Source organism: Cardiocondyla obscurior, linkage group LG11, assembly GCF_019399895.1.
Source record: "Cardiocondyla obscurior isolate alpha-2009 linkage group LG11, Cobs3.1, whole genome shotgun sequence".
Taxonomy (NCBI): Eukaryota; Metazoa; Arthropoda; class Insecta; order Hymenoptera; family Formicidae; genus Cardiocondyla; species Cardiocondyla obscurior.
Window position 1 is genome coordinate 4,845,195 of NC_091874.1, and position 18,270 is coordinate 4,863,464.

General features: G+C 40.2%; 1 protein-coding gene and 1 long non-coding RNA gene across 3 annotated transcripts in view; one reads left to right on the forward strand and one right to left on the reverse strand.

Annotated features, from left to right (window-relative positions):
* The window catches only part of LOC139106555 (uncharacterized), a 49,921-nt gene that overhangs the window by 29,884 nt on the left and 1,767 nt on the right, over nucleotides 1–18,270 (reverse strand). The gene's annotated exons all lie outside the window — the stretch shown is intronic.
* Nucleotides 11,086–17,637, forward strand: Exu (maternal protein exuperantia). Its single transcript, XM_070663420.1, has 6 exons — nucleotides 11,086–11,245; nucleotides 14,292–14,592; nucleotides 14,776–15,057; nucleotides 15,365–15,560; nucleotides 15,887–16,029; nucleotides 16,316–17,637. The coding sequence occupies exons 2-6, from the start codon at nucleotides 14,311–14,313 to the stop codon at nucleotides 16,664–16,666; spliced, it is 1,254 nt and encodes a 417-aa protein (XP_070519521.1). The 5' UTR covers nucleotides 11,086–11,245; nucleotides 14,292–14,310; the 3' UTR covers nucleotides 16,667–17,637.

Genomic DNA, 18,270 nt, shown 5'->3' on the forward strand with positions numbered 1-18,270 from the left:
CATATAGGAATATAAATAGAAATTGGAGTCCATATTTTGAGCGCAAAAGTTGAGCAAATATCGCTACATTTGTATATCGATCGAATATCGAAATCGCGCAGTCGGCACAAATGAACTTAACAAGCAGGAGGCATGTTATGCAGCTCGCAAGTTTCAACCGTTGCAACACAATGGTAGGATCCGATTTATATCGAGCGGCAATACACCGGATAAATACGACTTTCTTCGACGATATACACTTTCGGAAGCCGGGAAATCTCGCGTTATAACTTGTACGAGCCAGATGGCACGAATTCCGCGCGACGTTTATACAGCGGTTCAAAGATGTCTCTTATTTCGGCGTTTCTTCGCCCGTTTCTCGGCGATATCGGACGCTAAACCTCCCCCGATACACCCCGACGTCTCGACAGAGTTCGAAGGTCCGAAGATTTACGCGGGGAGAAAACGCATGCCCGTGTCGAAAAACGATAAATAAATTTCAGTCGCACCGGAGATGTAAGGAGCGACCAATAATCGGTGTTTGTCGTCCCAGTAGGATTTATGAAATATAAAACGTACAGACGCGATCTTAAATCCATCTCTCGCGCCTTCTGTTATTTATTTAAAATAATATTTACGGTGGGATAAAATGTTTTTCTATGGAGAACGTAAATACGAAGAAATACGGGTCAGTGCAGTTTTACGCCAGCTGAGTGCAACGCAAATTTCGTATAGAAGAGATACGCGATTTATTTTGTAAAATGAAGAAATTGGATTACAGTAGCACGAAGAAAAATTCTATATAATAATTTTACACAATAACGCATTATATGAACGAAATTACAATTAAACACGGGGATATCAAAAGGCATCATCTGGTTTATGTAACGGTAACTTATCGCTAAACAAGCATCAGAATACCGCATATCATATCGATTTCGCGATAGGACTATTGCATTCCGTTTACATGACAGCCAATACGATTGGTTATACCGCTGTCTAGCTGTGATTATCGTGACGGGCAATTAAATACAAACTGTCTCAAGTACACATGTACACGTGAGACGCATGCGTCACACGGTTCGCGCGTAATATATTTTGATAATTAAGCGGAATCTATGATGTGCGAGTAAAATCACGTGAAAACACGAGACGTGTGTTCAGTTTGCAGCTACGGTTGTTTTATAACCACAGCACAAAAAATTAATAAGCTCTCTCTCTCTCTTTTTTTTTCTTTTTTTTTGCGCTCTCCGTACACAAATATATTAAACTCGACTGGAAATAGAGAGAAATACGAATATTTCCGCGATGAAAGAAGAAAAGTTAATTCGTCTCCGGCAGATTTTCACTTAATTGCAATCGGCACTGTCAAACTCGACAAAGTAATTCTAATTAGCAAACGTTATTCCCGATAATGTGCGAATGCTTCCGAAAGTACGTGCGGGCGGCTTTGTAGGTACGGTCAAGTGGCTTCGCTAAATATAACGAATGAACGGGCTTATCGGGATTCGTCTTTAATGAGTATCGATCGGCCGACATTCGCAGCGGCGCTTCTTTCCGAGAAAGCGCTTCAGGTCCGAAGGAAATTATAGCCTTCGATGAAAATACCACAAAGATAATAAAGAGCCCGCCGCATTGGCCCCTTTTCGTCCCCTCCGTCTTTCGTGCGCACCCGCTCATCGGCATTTATAAGAAAAATGAATGAATTGGTTTTGACGTTAATTAGCGCTGGCCGCACCAAAGAACCAACACGCGCAGCTTCATTTAACATCCATTATAATTACATTATTTTCACAATTGACGTAACACGCGCGCGGTAAAACGATACTCGTGAATTAACCGAGATTGATCTTCTCTCCCTCTCTCTCTCTTTCTGCGGTAACTTTTACATTTTTTTGTTTTCAAAGAGCTCGCGGTGAAAAAAAGATTAACGTAATTTTTGAGAAAATGGCTTTAAAGCATGTTGATCGAAAACTAATTTGACGTATCTTTTTTTAAATTGTAGATATAATTTTATCTGCATCTCGTGGAAAATTATTTTAAAAAAATGTAATACAGATATTTGACGTGAATTATGGTTGAAATGCTAATACTTTCCTCTTGAAATCCACCGCTTTCTTTCTCCAACTCTACAAAGAAGCACCGTTTCTCAAGGAACAAACGCTCTCGCGTGCGCATTCTTTTTGCCCGAGCGCGATTATCCAGCCGCAAAAATTTGCGGTTTGTCTGCTCGATCGCGCGGATTAGCGGTCGCTTCTTTGGCCCATTAATTCCCGCTGGCGAGCCGGCTCGCGCGCGTTAGACGCTTTTTCCGTGATGCGCGACGCGACTTGTGCTTTCCGCATATCGGTCGTTACTTCGACAACGACGGCAAGATCAGGCGCGTGCTAACGAGGCGGAAAATTTAGCGCTCGACGCGACGTCAACCGAAATCGTCGTGACTTCCTGTCCGCGCCAGGCGAATCAAATAATTGGCAGTAATTTCCAGATGAGGAACACGCGGCTGACCCTTCATGCGGGACGTGGACGCGTGCTTGCGGTTGCGCGCCCGACGCGAGATAATTCGCGCGCCATCCTCGATCTCGCTTCGCTTCGACCTTGACCGCAATAAGGGATCGCTCGGCCCTTGACCCTCGCGTTACATCTCGTATGTTTCAATTTAATCGAATTTACGTACATGTATAAAAAGACGTTTGAGGCCGGTGCGCGGATCAGTGTTCTATGCGACGGCAATCCTTGACAGTGGTCTTTTCAAGGGGAATCGATACTTCGCATTATGCGATTTCATTCATCGACGAACTCTGCCGGCGCGGTAATGCTCGGGAACTGCCTTAATTTAAAGTTTTATTTACCATTTAAACTTTCTAATAAGACGCCTTAGCGGCGGCACCAATCGCCCGTGAGAACGCGACATCGAACTTCCCCGTACCATTCTGACCCACCGACGTGATCCACGCCACCCGTCGCCGTGCGAATACGTACACACGTTTCGGATCAGATTTATAACTGCAGAAGTTGGATGTCGTATTTTACGAGTTCACGTCTGCCTCTTTACGAGCCGATACGTAAGCACGTCTTTGCGTATACGCGCTTTGATCATCGTCTGCTTTGACAGTCGGCCGATCCTCGATGGAAATCTTTGATGGCGATATCAAATAAATATATCCGGATCGATTTTAACGAGCAACGAGATAAATTAGATTTATGTAGCGTTTTTATATTAGGAGCCTTTATGGCCGAATTGAGTTGCTAGAGGCATTGAAAATTAAGAGAGAGAAAAAATGAATAATAATAATTTTACAGAAAAAAAAAATTAATTTAAAGAAAAATGTTTAAAAATATCTACGTATTTATGAATCATTAAATAGCATAATAAATTTACAGTTGAAAATTAGAAACTGAAATTACATAAATAATAAATCGCTTTCAAATTTTTTTAAGGAATTTTTATCTCAAAATTCTAAACGAGGAACGTGCAGTCTTAATATTATTTAATACAATTTGTATTCGCGGAATACGAATTTATTCAGTCGTCGGGCGATTAACAGATTAACGTGACTCATGCTGTTACATAATCGGGCACGCGACGAAACGGCTTCAGTAAAAAATATTTTTCAGAAGACAGTTTTTCAAAAATAACGCATGATTGCGTTTCAATAGCATTTCTCTGTTACGAGAAGACGGTATCGAGTGTGCGCGATACATCGGGTTTTCTATGGCATCAGCGATGATATCATCATTACCGATTCACTCGCCAATGACGTAAGGTTTCGTTTCTTATGTCATCGTCGCATTCGCGCGACGCAGTGTCCTTTTGAGCATAAATTACCGTAATCATCGAACAGACGAACGCAGTGTTTGTTTCTTCGAATTACATCGATATATCAGATTATTTTCACCATTTTAATATTAATAAAATATTTTCTCGAAATGCAACGTTATTCTAACAGCGACTACCGTAATAAATATATGAATTAAAAAAATCGGCGTTATCGTTTTTAATATTATTTTCTACGGTTCGTTCTCATTAAGATGCTATTACTTAAGTCGGGATATCGATATCTGTTATACAGCTCGAATAACCTTAAGGATTCGCGAGTCGGACGCGAGAAAGATCGGCGCGCTGATCTCGCAATCAGTTCGCGTCGAAGTAGACGGCATGTTAATTACGGATTCCTGATCGGGGGAGCTTTATCTGAGCTTCGACTGGAGGTGATTTAATTAATACGACTCTTTGTGCGATCCAATCGAGAAATCCGCGTTACGGGCGATTTACCGGCACGTCGGGGCTCATTTCATCCGCGGAATTCGGCCGAATCGCTGTAGCGCCGTTGCTGGCAACTGTTCCCACTCGACACGCGTGCGTTCGCTGCGTGCTTCAGAATTTTTTTTAGCGTAAAAAAAGTGGTCGTTTTCAATTTGAAAATACCATGGATGTAAAAAAAAAATTACTCATTTCTTGCAAATTTTTTGCCCTTTCTATTCGTTTATTTCTTGTTTCCGAGAGAGCTGGATCTACGCAAACTTCTCCCAAAAAAATCGTGTAATCCCTGATCAAGCTTTTTCTTTCAAGTTGCATTGGAAAATATGGTAATGCCGAATGCAAATCCGGCTCAGTTTTCATCCCCACGTCTGTCTCGCGATGTTCCCCGCGCTTCCCTTCTGCGCCCTTTCGATCTGCCGCCGAAAACGGATCGCGTCCCAGCGGTGGAGTTCAAGCCGAAGTCGCGGGGCTTTATATCGGCTCATCTGCACGTTACGCGCACCGGGGCCACGGCGGGGGCATTAGGGGATCATTTATCTTACTTACGCGATAGGCGATGAGCCTGACCCATTACGCGGTCACCGGGGACCGAAATTTCTCCTCTCCGGCGCGATGCACAGCCGCCGCCTCCGCCGCCTTCCGGCACCGAAATGGGTCTCGCCGGTTAGCGCAGAATCAATATTCATTAGACGCAAGGAGTGCTACGCGCGCGTGTTCTTGTAGCACGTATAGATAATATTTAGCAGCGCTGATTGACTGATCGCAACGCCGCCCGAAACTACTTAATCACGGATGCTCTACACCTGCCGTTGAGCTCGTAATCGAAATGATTTACGGACCTGCCTCAGTCGCTAGTTCACTTGCGATCGATTTTCCTCTCCGAACACAGTGACGAAAACATATAATTGCAGGAATATCGGGAGTAATTAATAACGCAGAAGTAGCCTGACATTAAAAGTACGAAACAATTCTTGTAATACGATTGTCGCTCAGTCTCTACTCTGTTTAAATCCGCTACTTTTCTGTTAAGATTTCGCAAACATAGTTTGAAACCTATATAATACATATAGAAGCGAAGGGATTAATGTGCGGAATTTTTTAGTCCTTGGAAAAAAATTTATCAAATTTTTTATCTCTCCTTTTTGTGCTTTTTATCGTATAAAGGTATGAAATATTTCACGTGGTAAAAAAAAAAAAAGAAAAAATATACGAAAATGCAGCAAAAATGACGCGAGCCTACGTGACGCATAGCTCTGTTTGCAGCCTCGTTAAGCCGTATAACGGTCCGATTAAAGTATTATAAATGGTAATTAAAAAAATTTTTTTCTTTTCAATTTTGTATTCAGCGTACGAGTTAAAATTAAGTTGTACAAGAGAGAAGATAAAATATAAACCGGGAAGAGTTTACGGATTTTTTTTCCGGATAATGCAAACAAATCAAATATTCTAAAAAAAAAAAATTACTTTCCATCTAAAAAGAATCGTTATATTTTTTCTGTGCTTTCAATTGAGAGACACGTAGGGTTAATTACGGGACTAAATGCTATACGCTCGAGGCCACAGATTTCTACGGTAATTGCGCGCATAAAGTCGCGTAAAATCCATGCAATGTTCGTAGGGCGAGTTAACAACATGTTTACTATGTGTCCCTTGTGTGGTCTGCAGGGATAACTGAGTAATGTCGGGCAGCTCGACCGGGGCTTTTGGAACCAGTTATGCGAGCAAACGCGGCTGAATACCTTGTCCGCTCGAAGTAACATTACCTGTTGATTTATGACGGCCCTACATTAAGAAAATTAAACCTTTCGGCGGAAATATAGACGCTCGGTAAAAAATATTTCCCTTATCTCGATCAAAAGAAATTAAGATAATTGGACAGTGATACTGCGCGTATATTTAACACTCGAATTAATTAAATGTGAATAATTAACTGATGAGAAATGTCTTCTTTATGTAGACGTTTCTTAAAATATATTTGCACAAGCACTTTAAGGATCCGCTATTTTTTTTCGACCGCCGAATTAAAATTTTATTCTGCATTTTATCGAATGTTATTTCCAGATAAAAGCGCATAGTTCGTAGAAAAGGAAAGGACAGCTTGTCGCGCAAAATCAGTGGTTGTCCCAGTTTAAAACAAATATCAAGTTGATTGAACAAATTACACGTTTATACAACGGTAAATTTTACTAACGCGGTTGCATTAATAATCACAATTATCGAATCGATTAAATATTTACAATGTTAATTGTGTAATTTGTTTGATCAACTAGATATTTACTTTTAAACGAGATTTGTTTATTGGAACGTCAATTTGCTCGTTTTATGCAATCGTTTCCCCTCACTGTCATACAAGCAAACGCCTGGTATTTCCACATCAGTATGTTGAAATTAAGCAAACATCTCATTTATTTCGATTCGACCGCAGCGAAACTTCTATGTCTTCCTATTCAACAATTTTGTAAATTACCAAGTACACCTGTAACGTATCTGAGCTATGCTAAATGCGGCCCTGCATTAAGAGACTCTTGAAACATGCCAGACAACGGACTATCAAGTCTCGACGACGCTCCTCTGTCGGGCGATAAATCGAGACTCCCACAACGCAGTGGAAGTCAGGAGCGAGAGGACTCACATACGGTAAATTCGATCGGTTTAGTTGCCAAGGAATAATTAAGAGTTATCGCATCAAAATTACGACCGGCGATTGGTGATTCCAGAAAACAAAGAAAAGGACGGGACACTGTAAATCGGACCGTGCGTGCGAGAACGGGTTCCAAAGCCGATCGCTGGACATATCGAGACGGCACGTCGTGTACGGTAGGTCCGTTGTTTTTTTTTCTCCCGATCGCTTCCCTATCTTTGCGAAGTTTTCACATCCATTCACGCTATCTGAGCAAAGTGTTAATTGATTTCGCGATAAAGATAGAAATCACGATTTAAAAAGCGATACGTCTTGATCGACTTTCCGAGTAAATTCTAATCATATGATATAAATACAATTGCCTGACAAGAATATATTTTTTATTTTTTTGTACGCTTTTGATTTAATTACTTGTGATATTACAGGGGAAAAAACTAAATTTGTCCACATTTTGCGTGTTAAAAAATAAGAGACTTAAAAATAAAAGATTCGTTTGTTTTTTTTTTTTTTTTTTTATGCAACGATGGCCATTTTTAAATAAACGCAGAAGCACGAAAATATTAAGGCTGAATTCTTTAAAGGTCGATATTTTATTCGCGTAGGGAAATTGTCATGCGGAAGTAACACGTCATCCCAATCGGTTTCTTCATTGTGTTTGCGGAAACTCGCTTGAATATTAACCAATCGGGTGAGGGATCCGAGGATAATCCTATGTTTCCATTTCCTGCATTGAATCCCGATCGGCTGGTTACGACTACCTAGCCGTCTAGAAACGAATTAATCCTTTCGCAATTAACAGAATGCATACGTTCTTTTGTAATTACACGGTAACTGTCTTTTTCAAGTCGAACAACTTTTACGCTGAATTAACAGCACGTAAGTAAAGAAATAGTTTCACACTAATGTATAGTTTTTTATCCAAGACTGAAATTTTCTACTGATTAAAACGAGTTAATAAATAAAAAAAAAAAATTAATTGATTGCTTAAAATGGAAAGATACGTGCATAACTTATTGATTAAATCGATCCCGATCATTATGACAAATTTTACTAATGAGATATATTTTACTTCTGGTATCTTTTCGTCGACGAAATAAAACTTCTTATCTCATCGGTCTTTCCGCTCGCGCTGTACACATCTGACTTCTGAGTGTTTTCTTTCTTATCTTATCGGATTATAAATGGAGGTATTGTTAACTCGCAGGGCAACACCACGCGCGTTTATCGAAGTACGTTCAGGTATTTCACTTTATGTTGATAATAGAACTATCAGATTTTTAATTCCTCAAAAAATTCGTTTAGAAAATAAAAAAATAAAAAAACTTTCTAAAGAAATAATTCAGAAAACACGTTATTCCGTATCAGAGAGTTTCCCGGACGAGAATTAGTGGAATGTGTCCGAAGGTTTTACCAAATAACTAAGTTCTTTATTTTCTTCTGGAAGGATAACGTAGATGTGAGAGACATAGGGCAACGCAATCCCCAAACGCGTGCCACGTTTCTTTTTTTTAGTTTCCTCTCTCTTTCCCTCCTTCACTTTTCTTTTCGTTCGTCCGGCTAATACGCACGATCCCCAGGTCCTAACAGAGTATTAATGCGTAGGGTGTAGCTTAGCGGTAAGAGTAGTCACCCGGAAAGCGAAAGGTCCCGAGTCCAATTCCCGGTCCAGTCACGGTAATAAGGATTAAGCTTACCGAAATATAAAAGACCCACCGAGAACATTCGTCAGATGTGAAATTGCTCTCTGCCTAATCGAATTTTGGCCATTTACTCGATTCATATATAACTTTTGTCTTAGAATATCCGCAAGAGATATTTATTGCGACCTTTGAGGGTATTTATTCTTCGGGATTTTATTGCAACGCAATAGATATTATTTCGCCGTTAAACGATTAAAATAATCTTTCTTTCAAAATCAATTTTTTATCCGAAGGTACAGTGGTTATTGTTTAGTGCTATCCCTGCCGCTGTCGAGAAAACTTTCGCCGCTCTATGGAAAAATGTCGCTTCCAAAGAAGCCAGTTTTCAATAGGAAATATCGTACTGTGTTCGCGTTCACTGTCGAATACCCGCGCGTGTAATTGAAATTCGCAAAAAATGCAGTTCCGTAACCATTGCAATGACGATATGCACGTTTCTCCGATAAGAGTGCCGCGCCATTCGCGTCTCCTTTGCAAAAGACTACCGCGACCAGACACGTTTCGCTGGTCGATTTTTATCGGTTCTCCGCAATTCGCAAACTGGATCGACTATGTTAATCGACCGTCCTGGACATGATGTAACGTGGTGCACTTTCTCCCGGTGCAGCGGTTTCGGCGACGCCCATCTAATGTCAGTTTACACGTTCAATAATCATGCTACAATTATTTACGACCGCCTAGTGATGTAAAATTGAATACTACTTGCGGAGAAAAAAATACTGATATATAAACGCGTTGGAGAATAAAGTTTTCGACGTGATAAAAAATGCGGCTACATAGAATGTAAAAGCATATTAAATTTTATTTGATCGCGAAACTCCATTATCACGTCATGCATTTATTATATTATCGATGAAATATTACCGAGACGAATTATTTGCAATTTTCAACATCGAGCACATTTTTATACAATCTTTACGAATTATAAATCTGTTAAGGAGATTGAATCAAGTTCGAGATTAAACTAACTGAATTACAGTTTGTATCTCTGTGTTCGTATTTGTATCTTTGAAATTTAATCTTCGAAAAGCCTTTCATCTTCAATTTTAAATAACTTAAAAATTACGGGGACATTGTCAAGAAAAAGTTTCCTCCACATTGGTCGAAGGACTCGCAGACGCAAGATACTCCATGCTTTGCAATCGCAGCGAAAATAGTTTCCGCGATGAGTGCGCGAACAAAACAAAAAAAAAGGGAAAAAAAGGAAAAAAAAGAAAACGAAACGATATTGCGAGTCGAAAGAAAGCTGTTTCGCAGCGAAATTGAATGTTACGTGCGCATGCATTCTTCTGGCATGGTCGCGATATTTATAGTCAGATAAATACCCTTCGGTTGAAAAGAAAAATCAGAAAGAGAGAGAGAGAGTCACTTGGTGAACGAATGCTATGTGGCTTTTTAACGTCACTTGTAATTATCGAGACAAAGTATAAGATAAGAATTAATAAGTTCTTGCGATCTAACGAACCGGCGTCATTATCGCACGAGCAAAAACAGATTCTCGTACGCGTACTACCTACAATGATCATGTATGCAAACCTCACAAAGCAGTGCAAACAGTAGAAAAGATTGTTATAATTTTAGAACATGATAGAAGTTCGCGTACTTTGTTATCGATATCATTTCCGAACGTTGTCTAGAAATTATAAGGTTCTAGTTTGAAGTTAATCTAATGCTGCAATTATTAACGGCCGAGAGGATAAAAGTATGAAAGTGAAATCTGACGTAAGATAATTTTATACTCATGTTCAGTCTCTTTAAAAATCTTAGAAAATTAAATTATTGTAATATGAATTATTTCGCAAATGTGACTTAATTAGTTCAGTGATATATTATTTATTTCTGCACTTTTATTCATAATATTGATTTCGCGAGTAAATATTTTAACAAAATACATATTAATTAGCATCATCGTATATACACACATGACTTAATCATATTATCATAGATTAACATCAAATAAGTAATTAATCAATTAATTTTGTTAATTAATGCATTGGTATTAACTTCATTTGCATATTTTCTAAACGGGTCACGTTAATGTCTCGATTATAAACAGATTAATATCTCAAATAAAATATTCACATTACATGTGCGAAATAGTTTTCATTAAAAAAAAAAAAAAAAAGTTTACGTGAGGCTATTTTTATAATTATTCAATCTATTTTACATTCTTAATTATAATATACGCCTGTTTTTATTTTTTAAACCCCTGTGAGTCCTAATGTCGAGACAAACGTTTTGGGCGGAATCTCGTTCGCGTTCTCGCGCGTCGTGATAATTTCAGAGGGAATCTCGCACGTTGCATATCAAACGCTTAATCGGTGCCGATCGCGGGACGAGACACCGGTAATCCGATCCGATGTCGCGCATCTCGCGGCGTGCTGAATCCGATCGTTCTCGGTCGCCGGGACCAGCAGGGACCGAATCGGCGATCGTGTACAAAGACATGTGACCCCGAGAAAACCAACGAGCACGCGCACTAAGGCTCACGGCACGCTCCCGCCTAGTAGTCCCGGCACGTGGCTCATGCCTCCCGTGATCCGTCTCACATCAGTATTACTCGCGGGACCGATAAGTGACCGAGGCTGTTCGCTCACGCGTGCTAGATCGCGACGAGACAAGGCGAAGGCCGCAAGGAACGAAGGGAAAGGACAGAGATCGGTGAGTCTTCGAGATACCCTAAGAACTTTTTTAGACCTGAGAGAGAGGGACGGACGAAGAGAGCGCAGGGCTGTTTAGTTTGTCGCTATGCACACGGAAGCTGCGGTCCATGTGCATCTCGCTCGCGCGGCGAGCACGTGCGCCCGTAATGCACACAAGTCGCGGTCCAGCAACGCCAGCGCGACGATCTTAACGGTATTCCGCGACGGCGAGAAATACGGCTCGCCGAGAAATAGCGATGGTCGATTACGCGTAGAGCCAGCACGGCGGAGGAGTGGCACGCGCTATCGATGATAAATCGAACTCCTGCCGACTCCCTGCGATCATCTTTTTTCTTACTTCCACACGTTAGACAGAGGCGGGCGGGAGCTTGTTAATTACGCGTAATCAAGGTAATCCAGTAGGTCAACTTCGCTTTGACTTTCGAACGCGGATAAACGACCGTTGTCATTTTTTTAATCGATGTTATGTAGACGCATTTTGGTTCGGCAAATTAGTGCAATTCTTATTTACAGAAGAAAAAAAAATATCAGAGTTTTTCTTACGGAGAAAATATTATCACGCATCGTTAAAGAACTGCTCGGAATCGTTAATTGGCAGCATATGCTCTGCGATAATCGAACAGCGGACTTTCCCTGTGCTTTGTTTTACTTTTTTTTTAAATTGTCCGTATAAAATGCATCCTGAGCGATTAGATACCCTACGGTTGCGTCATGGATCGTCCCGAGCGAAAGAAAAAAAGGAGAATGGGCAAAGATAAGGGCTTAATTTTTAGACGGTCGATGAATTATCGCGCGATTTTGGTTGTTCGTAATGTAAATTTTCGACACGGGAATAAGAAAGGATGTCTTCTATTTTATTTACATCGATAACCTCTTCGTTTTTGCCGCGTGGCATGCAAGTAATGGGATATGTCGATAGGATAAATAGAACCAGCTCGACATCGTTCCACGTGTTTTCCTGACCTTCGTCTTCAACGACTTGAGACTAGTTACCGAAACGAGCTCTTTTTCGAAGCGCAGAATTAAATTCGGTAAATTAAAATTTAATCGACATTCGCATCTGACTAAACAATTTAAAATACGATCTGATATTTACCTAAGATTTTTTAATTAAAAAAAAAAAATTGTGCATGTTGCTCGAGCTTATCGGCATTATCGGGTTTCCATTGCATTCCTGTTATCAGTTACCGTGAGAGAATGGTAGAAAATCTTTAGCGGCGGAATCTGCAAACACGTGCGAGCGCTAGCGTATACCGTCTTTTGTCGCAAGAGGCGTTTCACGTGGACGCAAGAGGCAATCGTCGATTGTTGCTCGGAACGTGAGCACGTAAAAAGACGTCTCGTCAAATCTCGATTCGGCTTTCGTGCTCGCTTTTTCCGCGCGTTGCACAATTCTCGCGTTCGCAGGCTTTAATCGCGCACACGCCTTTCGCATGTTGTGTTCCGCGTCGTCGGTACACGTTATCAGAACACATCGCGAGTGTCGAGATCATCTGAACCTGAACGGAGAAGAAGAGAGCGTCACGCAAATCTGGGTAGAAAAATACCTCGTTTCGTTCCTTTTTGTAAAAACGGACTCGATCGTGTGCACGAAAAGTAAGTGAGAGAAAAACAGGTGGGGAAAAAACGTCGAAGGTATCGCTATTAGATCTACTTTCATTATTACACGTGCTTCTTTCTTTGTTCTCTCCATAAACTGCGTCTGTTTCGCTGCGATCGTAAAAACGCATTTTGGAAAAAACCTACCTAGTTTCGTTTTAAATAATTAATTTTTTTTTCTCCTTTTTTTTTATTCGATCGGGAAATAATCCTTGACGAGAGTTTTATTGGATTAAAAATCGACACGGAACTAGCTGCTGGAGGAGGCATTAACGAACCGGGGCTTAATCCGCTTGTTAGGAAGCTGCCGATTCTTCTAGATCTAAATTGAGGAGAAAATCGGTCGAACTGATCGGAAAATTCGCGAGTGAAAACGAGCTCTAACACATGCTTGGCATATTTCAATTTTTCCCATCACATTACGCGAAACGGAAACAACGTGTTTATGGTCTTTACAGATAATTAAATGTGACTGATTTTCTTGATAATACCCGACGTACATTGATGATGTAATGTCTGGAAATTTCTACGTGAAGATAAAGAGAAGAAAACCGGGAACACGTGTGTTCGCTCGAGTCAACATTAAACATTTCAACGTGGACGCTTTTATAAACAATATTAATTTAATTTTTTCTCACAAATGACTATTTGATCCGGTTTAAATTATTTTTATTATTTCTTGGCGCTAACGAGCGAAATAAAAATTAACGAGAGTTAATATGAAACGGATATTTGGCAAAGCGGCAAGGCAATCTATTTCGCACATTTCTTCTCTGTGCCGAGCTTCACTCACAAATAATCCCAAATAAAACGGGTGATTTCACAAATCACATAACGAAATACGTGAGAATTTACGAAGGAAACGCGATGTTCCGGTAAACACAATTCAAGATACATCGAAAGGAAAGGTATTCGTCTTGTAACGCCGCTCGGTTTAAGCGTCGAAACGCTTCGATATTATTTCTTGTCGATTAAGCAGTGTTTATATTTTCGTAGAATATGTCGCGGGTTTCAAGGCTGCCGACGGTGACGAAGACCGTTATCTATCGATCATACGCTCAAACGAAAGCGTTCTTTGTAGAAAGTTCGCTTTGAAAAATTTTAGTATGCGACAACGCTCGAGCACGGTCGTGGAATTTACCCGGATGATAGTTCGACGATAGTTCGACTGCTAAATCTGCAACTTTTCTAGTCCTTTCTCTTTCATAAAACATACTTTTCGCTTACGTGACTCTCTATCAGACATCGATAATCTAAAAGGGACGTTATCTCTCGTATCAGTATAAAAGATCATTTTTGCTCCCGCACGGTTATCTACGATATCTCCGGATTAATCGACGTCGCGCGAGTCCCAGGGTCTTCTTGCCCTGAGGACTCCCAGGCGAATGCGAGAGGGAAAGACACGGTCGAACTTGAGGAATACCGCGGACGTTTGCACTTTTCAGGAAGGTAACTCCGTGGACGATGGTATCCTCGACAATGACGGAGGAGAGCCCGATAAAAAAGCCATGCGGCGCAATGGGCATTGCGCCGGGCGATTATCGCCTGGTCGGCTGGGACATGGATACTACCGGCAAGAAGGTCATCGATGAGATTTGCCAAATAGCCGCGTACACCCCGACTTCTACTTATTCGCAATACGTGATGCCGTACAAGGACCTCAACCCGACCGCCATAAAACGCCACAGTATGAAGGTCGTGAGCAATGGGAAATTTCGCGTGCTCAGGAACAGCAAGACCAACGAGGTACGAAACAAACCCGCAATACTAAATTTCATTTCCGCAACTTTGTTCTTTTCGTACCGAACATATCCACGCTGAGAGCGTCTTAGAAATATTTTTTTTTTATCGAGAAATGTATTTTTTAAATAAATTGCGAATATTAAATTGCTGATATATGCATAATATTAATATAAATTGTTTTTGTAGGTAATCAAATCTAAAAGCGAGGTATCGGCCCTTACGGATTTCCTGAGCTGGTTAGAAACCGTGAGAGAAAACGCTGCGGACGGTGTAATTTTAGTTTACCACGAGCCACGTAAAGTTATTCCCGCGATGCTGCTCGAGTCGTTGAAAAAGTACGATTTGGTTGATCGGTTCAAGCAAACGGTTAAAGGATTTGCGAATGGATTCAATATCGCAGAGGATAAATGCGCGAACTCTGCGCACATTTTCTCTCTCCGTACTTTGTCACGTACATTGTTAAAGAAGGTGAGAAAAAAAAATATCTAAATATATATTTAATTGCGCGAGCTCAAGAATTTAAATTAAATTTTAATTGAAGCAGAAATAACTAATTCTCAATTTGTTGTAATTAAAAAAATTTCTAATTCTAATTTCTGATCTTGAATAAATCTCACTTCGTGAGATTAATTTTTTATGTTTCCCACCCGAAGTTTTAATAATTTAATTAATATTACAAACTGATTTATGGAGTATTAAAGAATCTATTCTAAAAAGATGTAGCAGCGGTATACAATTTTTCTATGACGATAAATATTTTTGAATATACTTGAAGGAAGCAAATCTGGGCAATGCACAGCACAGAGCGTCGCTAGCGTTACAAATAGCACAATACTTGTGCTCGATCGACGACGACAAGACCGAAGATACAAACGAGAAGGGAGATAGCGATGAAAAAGCTATGAAAAGAGCGGTCGACGTTATTCGACAATTCGCACAACCTGTTGACATCGAGGAGGAAGAACACGACAGTATGCATATTATTGTATATTCAATGATTCGCGTAATATTATTTATATCGGACACGACATACCTTTTTATCGAGATTAATTGTTTTATCATAAAGAATAAAAAGTTACTAATAAGATATAATAGTGATACATTTTATAATTAACAACTAAGTACACGTCTACTACATTATTACATTTAATTGTATTTCGTTTTATTTGATTTGAAAAGTTTCAGAAAATATTTTTAATTTGATTAAAATTATAGTAATTGAATGCTAAGCGTTGGCAAGAAGACATAAGGCAAATGTTAAGATGGAAAATCAATGTAACGTGTATTTTTATTACAGAGCTGAAAATGATATTCGAACGACAGAACAATTTGCGACCCATATTTAGCGCTTTGTTCCGTATGAGCCGTCGTGAACGTCAACACGCTAGTCCCCTGAGGCGATTGTTGGCTGAAGCCGGGATTGTGTACTCTGAGCTACAAGTGAGTATATTTACGCATTGCTAATTACGTATTAATAATCTTACCTGTTTACGCGACGCAAATGAAATGTTACCAGTTTTTTTCCCTGATCTCTGTTTAATACATTTAATTTATCATCAAAATGCCGGGCGGAAATAAAATAACGCTCAGTTTAAAAGTTCCGAATTGATAGATCGTTGAACTGATAGAAACGTTCGAATTCGTGTCACGTTCGATTCGGCAGACTCGATTTACGACTGGAACGAATGGTCTCTTTATCGAACATTCACGGAAATGTACGTTTCAGGACGCGTGGACCAACGCGAAGAAGGACGGGTTAGAGCACTTGATGAAAGAGAAACTCCCGACGGTTGAGGAGAAGAAGGTCGAGGACTTGATGGTGATCCTCGAGCAACACTTCGACCCGGAGAAGAAAGCGAAGAGCAAAGCACCGGAGAAGAGGAGACCCAAGTTAAAGAATGAGAAGAAGATAATCGACGATAAGGAGAATAACAATAAGATCGACTCAGGCCACGATAGTCCTGACAGCCCGGACACTACGACGTCCGGGTCTCCGATTAAGTTGAACGGTAACGAAGTCGAGGTCGCTAAGCCAGAGGCGTGCACTTTGACGCTGGAGTGTGCCGAACTCGTTTAAACAATTCCTGTGAGGCTTCAACCTCTTACGTGCCGCAGAGAGCGGGAGTACCTGGCAGACGTCCGCGCCTCTGTCGCTTTTTGCCGACGAACGATTATCATTTCTTTTTGTTGCCATAACAGTCGCGGACGAAAAATCAAATTAATGAATAATGCGAACGACGAACGTAGATTTAGCGCGTCAATTACAGCTCGCGCTTAACCGGACTGTACAGTAAACGCGTGCTGTATACTAAGAGCAACCGCTAAATTTATGCTCCTCAACCGGAAAGAGTTTTATTAGGATTCCCGTTTCTCCCTATTTTTTTTGTTTCTTTTTTTTTTTTTTCTTTTTGTGCGGTAGTTTCTTTTAGAAAGCGTATTAGATTAAGGCTTACGATTCGCCCGATGGGTGATATTGTGCGTGATTAAAGACGAGTGTTATTTGTTACGTTATCTTTTTTTTTTTCTTTTATTAATTTTTTTTAATTTTTGTTTGCCCTGGTACGCCGGCATGATTAAAAAAGAACGAAGGATTTTCTGTGAAACGCCGTCGAATCTAGCCCGAATGTACAAATAACACGTTAAACGATGTTTAAGTTTGTTACGCGCATAAGATATTTAATAACGTTATATAATTTTATACTCGTTTATTTTTTCTCCTTCTCCTCTAGCTACGTTTCTTTCTCTCCTTTTATTTATCCCCTGGATTCGTACGCTCGCTACTTGTGACGCGAGCGTCCGTTTAATAGACTGCTCTGAGTGTGAAAGGTACAGGAAATATCGCGGACACGTGCGCGTTTATCGCACAGTTCACGATGTGTGCAGTAATGTACATGATATTTTCTACTTTTTACTGTTTAAGCGTGCGAGACGAATGTGTGGTAGTATTAAAAAATATATATATATTTTTGTATCGATAATGCATAATTTCGTTTCTGCTGTGAGATCTCATTGTATGAACATTGAATAAAGATTCAAGTTTAATTATAACATTTCTGCGTTTATTCATATACCAATCCCTGCGATATAAATACAGTACTTTCACTAAATTAAAACTCGACATCTGTACTTCGTACCACTGTAACCGTAGCGGTGAGCCTGACCGTTTGGGGCTTTTCAGTTTTATTTATTTTTTATAGAAAAAAAAATCTATATAAATTCTAACTTTATGCGGTTAAAAATCGAATATTGCCGTTCAACGCTGAATGCACGAAACGTATAAATATATTTAGGCATAAGTAAGTGAAACGTATTTAATTTACTTTTAATTAAATCAGTAAAATAAGAACTTGATGATAATTAGCATTAAAAATTGCGAATCTGTATAAATCTCGCCCGCGAGGAAACAAATTTCGAGAGGAGCTCGGTCGGCGCAAGATTATACCCGATGTTACACCTGCACAACGTCGGACGTGATTTATTTCTCTCGACGTACTCGCGCCGCTTATTAATTGCAACGAGCACGCGTCACGGCGCGTAAATAGCGAAGGGGTGTTCGTAGCAAGTACGCGCCAAGCCATCACAAAACGGTAAAGTTCTTAATAAGCAAAAAAGTCTCCGGAGTTCAACGGTATCTAGCCGGGGGGGGGAGGAAAGAATGGAAAGCAATGCATCCCGCACTTT